Below are 13,865 nucleotides of genomic sequence, written 5' to 3' on the forward strand. Positions count from 1 at the left end.
TTTACTTAGCAGTGTGTCAGTTGTGTTCCTCTTTCTACGTGGGTAAGACCAACCGCCCACTTAGAGACAGGATGAGGGAGCACAACTATCACATCAGGAAAGGCACGCTGCATAATGCATAAGAGAGTGATTGGATAACACTATTGAGGGCTGATAGGGGATTAGGTTTAAATGAAAGGGCATCCATTAAACCTAGGCTGAGGCAGCGCCAGCATGTGAAGTGATTATATGTAATTTATTTTTAATATGAGTATGCCTATGTTATGTCCTTATGCCTCAGAGTTTTTATGTGTTTTAACAAATGGGATTTTTTCTATGTATATTTACATATATATTTTATGATATGTTTTAGTTGTTTTATGCATTTATACTTCTGCAGTGTGCATCTCCAGTTTTTTGCAATATGTTACGCCTTTAAATAGAATTTTGTATTGGATCAACTTTTTGATAGGTTAATTGTTTAATTGTATCTGTGTGCTTTCAATATACAATAAGTTTGCATTAGGCGTTTGTTTCATGGATCTGAAGAAGCTAATACAGTGAAAGCGCTTATCCGTTTATCTCTGTCTGCAATAAATACGTGGATTTTATATTTGGGATTATCATTTTTCGTCATTTCCTCACTTTCACCCCTGCTCAGTACAAGTTCTTTATTTATACTTCAGTTTCTAAATTGCTTAACCTGTGTAGGAATAGCTTACCCCCAAGCAAACAGGCATAGACCCGTTTACTGCTGCTTAAAAGTGCTTACTCCCCCTTACCCCCGCGCTAATTTCTTTAAAAGAAAAGAAAAAAGGGTTGATAGGAAAGTGGTGAAAAGGGGCACAAAAAGGGAAAGACAGTAGGGAAAATAGCTAGGAATGTGCAGGAAGGGTGTAGGGAAGGTCCATAGCTGCCCATTTCTTCTACAGCAACAGCTGTGCATATACACTGACTTTGGAGGTAGATTTGGACCCTCAAACCCCTGGTAGAGGGGTGAGTACAACAGTAATAAGTTGTGATGCCAGTTAGACTGGATTACATGTGTCCAGTGGACACATGTGCGAAATGGACAGCTATGTATGGGGGAAGATTTTTTTGTGGGAACAGATTGCCCTTTTTTTTTCAGGTGAGAGTGGGATGTTGGGGAGGGGTAGTAGGTATATTTGCGGAGGTAGGTTGGGTAGGTTAACAGACAAAACACATACAGGGGTGGTATATGACACATATGGGGGGGTAAACACCTTGATGGGGGAGGGGTGTTGGGATATCAGAAGCCAACAAGCCCCCTAGTGGTAACAGTGGGACTGAGGTCCCCACCCATGGGCAGTCAGCACTATACCTTCACAACCCCGAAGGTGGCTGTGCTGGGGGCTGAGCCGCAGAGCCAGGCTGACTCTCCAGTTGTGACACACGGCCCTTGAGCTGGTGTAAAAGATCACCGAATTGTTCATTGATAGCTCTACGCACCATGACCCCGACCTGGCGACGGGTGACAGGTGCCTCTCCACTCCCACACTCCCACTCCAGGGGGGGGGGTGAACCCTATCCCCTGGGTGGTTCCAGCCAAAGGTGGTGCAGGACCAATGGACAGGGAGATCCAGGGTTTGGCCCCAGACCTGCTGGTGCCCGGTGCCATGGCCAGCTGAGGTGGGACAGGTGGGTCCGCTGGGACCGGCCTTCCCAAGCGTGCTATAGTGTTTAGATTTCATCATCATATATGGGTTAGTAATAGTCAACACATTCCAGGGTTAGGTATAACAGCATGCATAGATATTCCCATTAACCCAGACACCAGATACGGAACAGCTGCATAGCAAACAAAACACATGCATATACGGGACCACAATGGTAATAAGAACAGCATGCAGGTACGTTGATGGCACCATGCCAACGATGTTGGAATAATTCAATATGGCACATGCATGGGAACCATTAAAATATTTATCAAACAATTGGACATTATCAGAGTCATTACATACCAGTTGGGGTAGGTATGTTGATTATTGTTGGAGATAAGGTGGGGGGAAGAGAAAGATGTCAATTAACAAGTAGTATATTCCTGTAGTCCACATTACTTTCCTAGTCAGTGCTGTTATCTGTACCTTACAAGTCCTACTACACTATCCTACAGCCTTATTTTGGACAGTGATATGGCTGTCGTCATCACTAAACATCAACTGGTTTTACCTGCAGTATACACCTCTTACCTGGTATAACTGTGGAGGAAATGTCTGCTAACACTGACTAACTGTTTGTACACATACGCCCGGATTCTGGGTTGATGTTTTGCACTATGCTATCCAACTCTTTCTGCACAGACTCTGGCCATGTGTTGACCACATGCTGGTGTGCCTGGACATATCTAGAATATTGCCTTATTCCACCTTTAGTGACCTGACACACACATATACATGTTTTCTTACCCAGTTATATTATGTAGCACAGTGTGGGTGACCGTGACCAATGATACTTTATTATTCAGAGAAACTGCAACACTCACAATCCCTACAATACCAGGGTGGACAGTACCAGTACAGGTTATATTGGTCTATGTTTCTCAGCACAGTGTTCATATCCAACGTACCTGTGGGAGCAATGTTTGTTAGCACTACCTGACTGTTGCCACACAAACTTCCAGATTACACATTAGTATTATGCGCATACATCTTACTCTGTTACTGTACACGCTCTGGTCACAGCTTGACAACATGGGAGTGTTCATAGGTAGGTACTAGGCTATTAGCCCTAGGGCCTATATAAGCCTAGTCAAAAAGGTACCCTGGCTTCCGCCACCCAAAAAAAAATTTTCCTGTGCCCCTGTCAAGCAGATCCACAGAAGTGATCCCTGGGGTGAATTTCCTATTTCCTATCCCATCATCAAGATTTTTCTTGAAGAGTGCTAATGAGGAGCTCTGTTTGACATAGATAGGTAGTCTGTTCCAGAGTATGGGAAGTCTCTGGGACATGAATCTATCCCTCTAGCATGTTCTGTTTATTGTGGTGACAAGGTTTAGGTCCCTAGAGTGTGTAGCTCAGAGGGATTGGGATTTCTTTAAGTGGAGCATGTCCAACAGATCTGGGTTTGACATAGCTTTGTATGTTAGGCAGAGATCGCCTCTGAGTAGATGATATGCGACAGAGTAAAGTTGGAGTTTTCTGAGACGGTCTCCATAGGGCATCTGTTTGAGGCCAGTAATCCTCTTTGTGAGGTATTTCTCTGGCCTTTCCAGTTGTTGTAGATGTCTTGTGAGGTAAATACCAAAAGGGGCGTTGTACTCTATAATGGGTCTAATGAATGATGAGTAGAGGTGACAATGACCTCTTTTCTTCTGGATGAGAAACCTTTCGTGATGAGGTGAGCCACGTAAAAGGATTTCCTGACCACTGTGGCGATGTGATTATCAAAGGAGAGACTACTGTCCACCAGTGTCCCAAGGTCTCTTATCACACTTTTGGCGTTAAGTAGACTACCACTTATGTGGTAGTTCATGGGTACAGAGTTTTTACCAAAGGGGATAACAATACACTTTTTGGCACAGAGCTTCAGGCCATGGCTTTGACACCAGGCATCTGTCTCAGTAAGGCCCTTTTGTAGTATGTCCACATCATTAGGAGTTTCAATTATGGCTCCTAGTTTGCAGTCATCTGCAAACTTTGTTAGCCAAAGACCTTCTGTGTTAGCCTGTACTTCAGAGAAGTAGATACCAAACAGGAGAGGACCCAGGACTGAACCCTGTGGTACTCCACTTGTCACTGGTCTGAAGTCGGATTTGGAGTCTGCTGCTTTCACAGTGAGGGTTCTGTCCGTGAGCCAGCTGGCAACCCATCTTGTGACATAGGGATTTATACCTAGTTTAGTGAGCTTATCTATAATTCCAGAGTGGGGGATGATGTCGAAAGCCTTGGCGAGATCTAGATAAGCTGTGTGAACTGCCTTACCATCATCTATGGCTTTGGTGACTGCTTCAAAGAAGTAAATCAGGTTTAGGAGACATGATCTGCGTTTTACAAACCCAAACTGGGTAGGGTCCAGAGTTTAGAGATTACCAATGTCTTTGTTTATGATTTCCATGATGATACATTCCATCGCCTTGCAGACCAGGCTCATCAGGCTAATGGGGCAGTAGTTCCCGGGGTCCGTCGTGGCTCCCCCTTTGTGGAGTAGGATAACTGTTGCGGTGCGCCATTCAGTGGGCACAAAGCCTGAGGTGAGGCTATGATTGAACATGGTACTTAGTTAGGGTGCCAGTTCATTCTGTAGTTCGTGGAGAACGCAGCCTGGAATATTGTCAGGTCCCATGGATGATGTGTTCTTGGCTTTGGAGAGTGTGTTTTTTACCTGTGCAGCCATGATTACAGGAACTTTGCATTCTTCCGGTATAGAGATGGGCCCTCTAGGGGCTGAGAGGGGCGTAAAATTAGCACTGAACCTATCTGCCAGGATGTTGTCAATATCAGTTGGTTCTGTATATTTAGTGCCATTGTGCTGCAACTCAGAGCAGATCTGAGTGTTGCCATTGAGATTCTTGACATACTGTATAGAATGCTTTGTGGTTGTCTTTAGAGTCAGTGGCAATTTTGTATTCGTAACTAGCTTTGGAGGATTTTATGAGGGATCTCAGCTTCTTACTGAGGTTGACCAGGGAGTTCCTCCAGTCATGGGATTTTACTCTTTATTGCAACAGTTTCTTTCTTCTGTTGTAGTTTCTTTATGGCAGAGGACCACCAGATTGGCATCCTTTTTTTGGAGGATAGCATCTTGGTTCTGTTAGGGATAGCATGATCCATGCACTCGTGTAAGTGCTTATAAAGTGTATTTGTGTAGGATTCAGCAGTCATACCTGAAGTGTAGATAGGACATACTTGAAATATTACTATCCTAACAGTTTCGGGGGTTGCTACAGTGACAAGTGTGTTCTCATGATGGTTGACAATCACTTGTATTCCCTGTTTGCTGGCTACACATCTGGGATCATCCCACAGACTTACCAAGGGGACAGGCAGCAGATATGGGCACCTATACTGGACATTCTGGCCTCATGTGTACAGTTGTGGGGCATGAATCTTTATGCGGTCTAATTCCACTCCCAGGATTCGGATCATGGCTGTGTCTGCTACAACTTAAACACTGTCCATCACAGTTGTGTCTGCTATATTGATATTGCTGTATATCTCCACTCTGCTTTCTGTCTTATTAATCCCCTGTGCTTATGCATTCTGACCTTGTATAACAACACTCTCATACAGATTTCCTAGACAGTTATATGTTGTAGGACAGTGTGGGTGACAGTGTTGCGTAATACCTCATTATTCAGAGCAACTGCATATCATTCTTGTATTTCTGGGAACAGTGTTAGTATCTGACAGACCAGTGGGAGGTATGTTTATTAGCACTACCTGAATGTTCCCACACACAGTACCTGGTTTCACATTACTATTATGCACATACATCTCACTTTGTTACTGTACACACTCTGACCACAGCTTAACAAGTTGGGGTGTAAATGGGAGATACGTGGCTTCCTAGTAACATACAGTATTGGGGAGTTGGTAGTGTGCCAGGTTTGTTGTCATAGATGTGTCAATCAGTTGTATTTCCATTTTGCAGCCTATACATCTGGGATCATCCCACTGATTTCCCAGGGGGACAGGTTGACAGGCAATAGATATGGGCCACTTTAATAGACATTCTGGACATATCTGTACAGTTGTGGGGTATGATTCTGTATGCAGACTACTACCACTGGCAGGATTCGAACTGTGGCTGTGTGTGTTAAAAAAAACAGCTCACATCTCAGTTGCATGTGCTATTCGTTTTTTGTTGTCTGCATTTTCCCTGTTTACTGTCTATGTGTCTCTCAGTTGTACTACATGGCCTCTGGGGATTACACCTGTCATATACAGGCATTCCTACACATTCAATTTATGGTGCATGGTGTGGGTAACAGTGCTTAATTCAACAGTACTATTACATGATTGCAAACCTACATTACCATATGATACCAGAATATACACATGTAGTCCAGCAGTTAGACCTGTTTTGTCAGGATATTACGATTTTATTGACATACAAACAATATGAGACTGTTCCTGACATATTCTCTAGTGTATGCAGTACTTGCCTTGAGCAATACAGGTTTTATACTAGCAATTAATTTACTACCAGTTTTATTTTTATTTCCTATGACAGTAAAAGCATGGGTATTACTGACCTGCCTCGCATCACAACCTCGCCAAGCGGCAGATGTGGGCCTCCTGGTTCACGTCCCACTCCTCTGCAGCTGTGGGGGACTTAATACCTATCCATGATATACCGGAGCTGGCAATTATTACACACATACTGGGGTGATACTTACACATGGCTGGAACATCCCTTGATGCTCTATCCTCTTGGAGCCACTCATCCAAGAGGTCCCCCTTCTGCCGCTTCAGGTCGGCATAGTGGTGCCTGACCTGCTCACCAGTTCGGGGTATGCCAGTGGCACTGGTGAGGTCACAGGCGAGATGGTCCCAGGCCTCCGCCTTATATTGGGAGCCCTGGTACTGGCCCTGCATGGTCTTTAACTAGGAGTCCTGCCATGACCTTGGACTCCTGGATGCACCAGCGCTGCGCCTGGAAGCGCACTCTTTCTCCCCTTACTGCCATAGTGCCTGCAAGGGGAAGCTACACCCAGTTATGAGATGTATTCCCGCCTCTTGGGTTTAAGTAGAGCTGAATTCCCACACTTTTCCATGATTGGCCGGTTTTGAAAAGGCTAAGCTATGAGCAAACCTGCTTACCTAGGGTTGGCATTGTTTAAAGGGGTATACCACTGGACACAATGAGTTAGCTGGGCTACACATTGATCATACCTCCTAAGCTGGCCTGTGCAATGCTTAGCGCTGCTTACATTAGACCTTCATTATAATGTCTTTTTGGCATTGTATTATTATTCATTACACTATATATGTATGCCTGGTATCGCTGATTGATGTATACGTACACTCTCTGAGGTCCTTGTGTTTTATTGGGGGTTTCAACACTCTGCTACAATTACAACTCACTTCTGGGCTTACTGCTGTACTCCATTTCACATATTTATGTTATGTGGTGGGTTATGGCACATATGACTGTATACTGATGCCTTTCACAGGTTCAGTTTGGTTATACTATGGTGAGGACTTGTTTGCTACTACCTCATTCTTCTGTAATTCTGTGATGGCTTGGTAGATAACTACTGGGACTATGGTGTATAGGGTCCTGGGTTTGGGACCTGCATGGCTGTTTATTTTGTTGATGGGCAGTACAAGGGCCATTGGAAACAGAGTGATTAAGGCACTCTTGAGCAGTTGTAAGCGGGTTTGTGTGACAGTAAGCACTGCTAACCTGCCATTACATCTGCTTACAGAGAGTTAGCTTTAAAATTGATTAGCCAGTGTAGGCATTGCTTACCGCCGTGCAAACGGACTTAAGGCCACTTACTAGTGCTTAAATATGCTTATATATGCTTACTACTGCTTATTTATGCTTAGACCTGCTTATTAGTGCCTTATTCATTATGACACTGACACCTCACCTGTGCATTTACTGCAGTACTCCAGTTCACAAATATATATTACTTATTGGGTTATGTAACAAAAATATTGGTCATAACATGCTTTGCCATGTAAAATGGAATGTGCTGCAGTGGGACCCGAATGAGGAATGCCTGCTCGTACGGCAAATGCTCTGCCCAATACACTATTGCTGTGCTGCTTCATTTGCATATATCTTCCTTGTTGTCCTCTTCAGCCTTTTAAGCTGCTTTAACCGTAGCTAAGTGATGGGCACACCCGCGCACCTACAGTTAGCTTTAATCGGATTTAAAAAAAATAAAATAAAAGGGTTTCTTAATTTTATTTATATGTACAGTTGCTGTTGTACACATGGGGGACTGTTGGTGGGGATATGCGGACACCTATGAGCTGTCTCGCTCATTTCTTACCCCTTTCTGCTGTTCTACATTGCGGGGGCATGTTTATTCTGAGAGATCTGCTCCCCCTGCACTCTTAGACGCTCCGTGTAAGCCTAGGAGCTCAGGCAGCTCGCATCATTAATATACATGGTGCACTGCCGTCCTGCTCCTAAACGGTTGCTTCTGTGCAGGACTAAGCTAGTCCTGCACGAAATTTTAGTAAATCCAGGGGAATGTTTTATCAGTTTGTGTTACATTAACACATTAACTAGTCTCTGAGACAAAATTAACTAAAAGCTACTGATGTTTTTTTTACAAGAAGACCTCTAAGAAGAACACTTCACAATTTATTTGGAAGTTTGATGAAAGTCTTTTGCCTCACAAATGAGGAACAACACAAAAAAGTTTATTTTATTTTTAATTGGCAGTGGATGAAATTTTGTCTTGAGTCAAATATTTATCTATACTGCACAACTCACTAGCCTCTCACGTTGCACTGTCAGTTTTAGGTTTTTATCAATTTAATTTCTCCAAGTCTTTGGGTTTCTAATACCATGACAGGAATGGACCCTATTACAAAGTCAAAATATGATTAAAGTTTGTGAAATTAGCATTGTTTCAATCTTTGATATCTGCCAAAAGTGCTCTTTGCAGCACCTGCAATATGACCTGAATTTACTCCTGCAATTCAAACAGCGTTAAATGTATCAGTAGCATATCTAAATATGAATGTAAGTTCTTTTTTTTGACAGCCATTGCTCCTTCTACTGTTGGAACTCTCTGTGTATCCTTCTTCAACGCACTGCCCTTGTTTCTGCCTGCAAATCCTGGTATTTTATGACTTTCTGTCTCTTTGTATGTAAGACACTGTAATTTCTAGGTGTAGCAATTTCAATGATCAATGTTAATTTTGTCTTTTTTTCATGGACTGCAATACCTGGTTTTCTCACCGTTACTATTTGAACTGTTGGTAATAGATGATCCCATGTGATATAAACATCATCATTTTCTGTAATGCTTTGTGGCTCAAGTTTCCAGTGCTTCTCATCTACTTCAATACTGTAATGTTTTGATAATCCCCAGTGCAACAGTCTTGCCACATTATTGTGCCTTTCAGTATACAGGCCCTCTGCCATTAGTGTATCACACCCAGCAACAGGATGTGTGACTGTTTCCAACTCTGTTTACAAAACCTGCATTTCTTTGTTTCCCTGACATGTTCAATGGACTTTGTAAACCAGCGTGTATATAGTCCACTATCCTGGGCCACCAATAATAGCCTTTCATCTTTTGGTTTACATTCACGTCTTCTAAATCATTCCTGAATCAGTTCCTGATCAACATGAGGTTGCACCAGGAGTTTTCTGTACTTGCAACTATATTTAAGTCTTTTCCACATTTTTTGCCTTCTCATCTGCTCCTTCACCTTATATTCTTTCTTTTGTTTTTTGGCACAGTCAGTTGCTGCATGATTTTTGTCTCCTTCTGGTTTGATTTCCATTCCCGCTTGACACTGATATGCTTCTGCTAAACTAAGCAAAGAAGTAATCTTAGATTTGTTCTTCTTATGTTTTAAAACTTTCACTATGTTTGGATCTGGTGAAGTCAGCAGATATGTATGCATTCCTACTATGGCAGATCTATACACATAATCAATTTCGGGGAGGCCTATACCTCCTTCAGAGCGAGGAATATATATAATCTTGGTATACACTGATTTTTATACATCATTTGATAAGCATGAAGCATTTTTTTTTATTTTCATATCCAACTGATCAAGTACCTTTTAGGACCAGTCAATCACCCCGAAACTGTAAGTTAGAACAGAAAGAGCAAATTGGTTTATAGTTTGGTCTTTGATCCTAGATGTCAGGGCTGCTATTGTTATTAATTTTCATCTTCTAAAATATTCCTTAGTAAAGTTTTATTTGTACAGGTTCATCCTTCATCAATTCCCAGATAGTTATACACTCCCTCCTGCACAAGTTCCTTTATAAAACATTCTTGTCCTAGACTAATATTTTCTTGGTGTTGCAGCTTTCCTGCTTTAGAAGTTGCTTTTGCACATTTATCAAGACCAAATGACATTTTATTATCAACTGAGAAAGTTTTAACACTGCAGTTCCTCATATGATGAACTACACAGCTTTACATCATCCACAAAAAGAAGATAAGAAGTCTTTATAGTCTGTTGTTTTCTGGCAGCCAAACTGTAACCATGACCTAATCTGTTAAGTAGGCAGCTTAATGGATAAAGAACACGACAAAAGAACAGCAGTGACAAAGAGTCACCCTGGAATATCCCCCTTTGAATTTTTATCCCTGGAATAATAATTTGTCCTTTATCATGCTTTAGCTGCAGATTCGATTGCCACTCTTTCATGGTCAATGTAATGTAACTGATCATTGCAGAGTGTATCTCATACATCTGTAAGCACTCCTTTATTCATGAATGTGGGATGCTGTCAAATGCTTTTTTGTAGTCTATCCATGCCATACTTAGATACGTCCTCTTTTTACAACTCTCCATTATGACTTTATTTAACAACAAATGATCCTTTGTTTCTGATGACTTTTGTTTTATTAGCCTTTTGTTCTCTTGCCATGGCTGTCTTTTCTTCTAAATGATTATTAACTCTATTAGCATCAATTTCAGTATATAGTTTATACATCATCAGAAGGCAAGTTACTGGTCTATAGTTTTTAGGACAGCTTGTAGGTTCACTCTTGAGGAGCAGTCTCGATTTTCCTGTTGTTAACCAGGTTGGTGTCTGTTCGGGATGCACATATAAAGATTTCTTACTCAGGGCTAAATCTTCATGTAAAGATGTTAATACTTTTAGCCAGAAGTTAGGTACTGCATCTGTGCCTGGTGTTTTCCAGTTAGGAGCTTTTCTTAATTTTGTTTCAATTTCTCTGGCTGTTGCTTTATCCCATTTCATTTCCTGTATATTTTAACTTCTTACTGTTTCTTTTACTTCTTCTGTCCATTCAGTATCTTTGTTAGTTCCACAGGGTCTTCACAAATATTTCTCCAAAATGTGTCTATTTCTTTTTTGTTTTTGTAGTATTTATATTCCTTTTGTCTGGTTTCCCAGTTCTCTATAAAACTTTTTTGGGTCACCAATGTATTGCCTATTTTGTACTTTTCCTTTATATTTATCTGCATAACTTTGAATTTTTTTTGCCTGTGCTGATGTCTTTAGTTTATTATTTGTAATAGTGTACAATAGATCCTGGTCTGTTCTGATATGGTGTATGTTGCTTTTATCATGTCTATCTTTCTATGTATTTTTGTTGATCTGTTCCCTCTTCTGTACTCTTCTAACAGTGACATTTTTTGTCTTAATTGCTCTATAGTTTTCTCTGATACTTCCATGATTAATACATTATCTAGTCTCTGACACAAAATTAACTTACAGCTACTGATGTTCTTTTTACAAGTAGACTTCTAAGAAGAACGCTTCACCAGTTATTTGGAATTCTGATGAAAGTTTTTTGCCTCACAAATAAGGAACAATTCAAAAAAGTTTATTTTATTTCTCATCAGCAGTGAATGAAATTTTGTCTTGAGTGAAAGATTTACTGTATCTACTCTGCACAACTCTCTAACCTCTCACATTGCACTGACAGTTTTAGGAGGTTTACTTTAAGACGTTCCTATGTATCACTGAGAACATAATTTCTGAGAGGTATAACAGAAGATTTATTTTTAAAAGGCATTGCTTAATCCTTCAATTTCCATGTAAGTAAAAGCTAATGTTGGTAGCATCTATGCTACTACACACGTCCCCTTAGATAAAATGCACTAACTAGAAATTTGCTTTATGTCACAAATAATAACCATTTTTTCAGAAAAGTGATACAGAATAGTCATAAAAATAAATGCAAACCTTCATCATATTCTTGAAGATGTAGGTCTGAGTGTCTGCTTTCATGTCCCGCTTCGGTTTACAGATTAGAATATAGTTTTTAAAGAGGAAGACTTGCCGATTATGTCCCTTCCATGAGATCCTTGCACCAGGCGCTCCTTCCCAGACAATGAAGTGTCCCTACAGGAAGGAAAATATCAATGGGGGTAAGTTTTGTTATTAGGGTAACGGCAATATATAGATTGAAGAAAACATGCTGTCAATTATTATTAAGCTGTCCATAGCCAAATACAGTATCCTAAGACATAGTACTGAACAAGCCAACACGGTCCGTGAATATAAACTTGGAAAAAAAATACACAGATTTTTTTTTTTTTACATTATATTATTTATAACTTTCAATTACATTGATAAGTGGGATACTCTTTGAATGCAAATACACTCTAACACACATCACCAGGGCACTCATATTAGTAGTCAATCAGTATTTGTAACACTTGCTTACCAGAAACAAGGCAATTCCCAGCCTTTGAAGGCTAACACTGCAGTTAATCACCTAGTCTGCATGTGTGCAACAACTTATATCATAAATGCAGCTTCAAAATGCACACATACACAGACAGTAGCTCTGTACGTAAGATGCTGCACTACTGTTTACTTTATAATGATATGCCAGCAAAAAAGATTCTATAACACTGGTAGATTGAATGGCCTGATGGCAATGAAGGTCACAGCTGCATTAACTTATATCCAAAAATTTTTCTGTAATTTTATTTTGCTGTTTCTTATGCTTATGATTTCTACACATCTGTTCTATGCAGTCAATGGCATCACATGGTCACTAGCAGCAATGGTTAAAATAGCAGGTACACAGCTGTGCTTTTGCTGTAACTAAAAGTCACTTTCTAGCCTAGCATACTGCTTTGTCCACAGTGCTAACACTGGCTTTTCTAAAAGGCAAAGACTGGGAATCTAAGCCAAGTACTACCCACTTTGATACATTCTTAAGAAACACTACTGTGATAATCAGCCATGAAAAATAACTTGTTTGATTAGACCAGCTGCAGCAGTCCATCAGAAAGCAAGCAAAGAATTTGTGAAAAACTTTTATTACTTAAGCGCTTTTCGTTCAGCAACAGTTTTTCTTGTTTTTTAAAAGCAAAGAATTTGTGCTTGATGACAAACATTCCAGCTGTGTATTAAGGATTACTGACAATTAATGCATATGGAAATAATTAACAGAATGGTTAGACTTGAGCAAAAACAGGCACATAGGTTCATAGGTAGGTACTAGGCTATCTGCCTGAGGGCATTTACAAGCCTAGCCAGAGTGTCGGCTTTCTCTGCCCCATTGATTAATTAACTGATCCTCTGTCAAGCAGAGCCAATGAAGTGATCCCAGGGGTGTACTTTCTGTTACCCATCCACTCGTCAAGGTTTCCTTTGAAGACTGTTAGTGAGGGGCTCTGCCTGATGTAATTTGGAACTTTGTTCCAAAGCATGGGGAGTCTCTGTGACAGGAATCTATCCCTCTAGCATGTTCTATTTATTGCTGTGGCGAGGTTTAGTTCACTAGAGTGCGTGGCTCACAGTGACTTGGATTTCTTTAGGTGGAGCATGTCCATCAATTCTGAGTTGGACATGGCTTTGTACGTCAGGCAGAGATCACCTCTGAGTAAGCGATATGCCACTGAGTACAGCCGGAGTTTTTTCAGTCGGGCTGCATATGACATATAACCAGCAAAAAGGAGACAAGTATAAAAAACAGTACTTCACCAGAAAAAATATACTTGTAGAGGAAATAAGGCAACCTCTGTTCTTCTTTTAAAAGATACTTTAATGATCCACCACAGGTCAATAGAACGCCATCCAGGAGCACAAAACCACAGCAAAGGCAGCAACAAAAAGAGCATAAACGCCAATAGAGTCCACTGCGTTTTCGTTTCAGAAACTTCTTCCGATGAAACAAAATACAAACTGAAGTTTCATGATGCTCTTAAATACTCTCTACATTACAATTCAGCACATAATTCAATAATTAATTGGCCAATTAGACAATTAAAAATGCCAATACCAT

At 40.8% G+C, this 13,865-nt stretch overlaps 1 protein-coding gene across 1 annotated transcript in view; it reads right to left on the bottom strand.

The window, feature by feature from the left end:
• The window catches only part of LOC122797207 (titin homolog), a 329,727-nt gene that overhangs the window by 291,701 nt on the left and 24,161 nt on the right, over window positions 1-13,865 (bottom strand). Inside the window, exon 3 of the mRNA XM_044066036.1 lies at window positions 11,810-11,968. Coding sequence (XP_043921971.1) covers window positions 11,810-11,968 — 159 coding nt within the window. The remainder of the gene's footprint in view (window positions 1-11,809; window positions 11,969-13,865) is intronic.

Source organism: Protopterus annectens, chromosome 3.part0 (assembly GCF_019279795.1).
Source record: "Protopterus annectens isolate FY-2018-M chromosome 3.part0, PAN1.0, whole genome shotgun sequence".
NCBI lineage: Eukaryota > Metazoa > Chordata > Ceratodontiformes > Protopteridae > Protopterus > Protopterus annectens.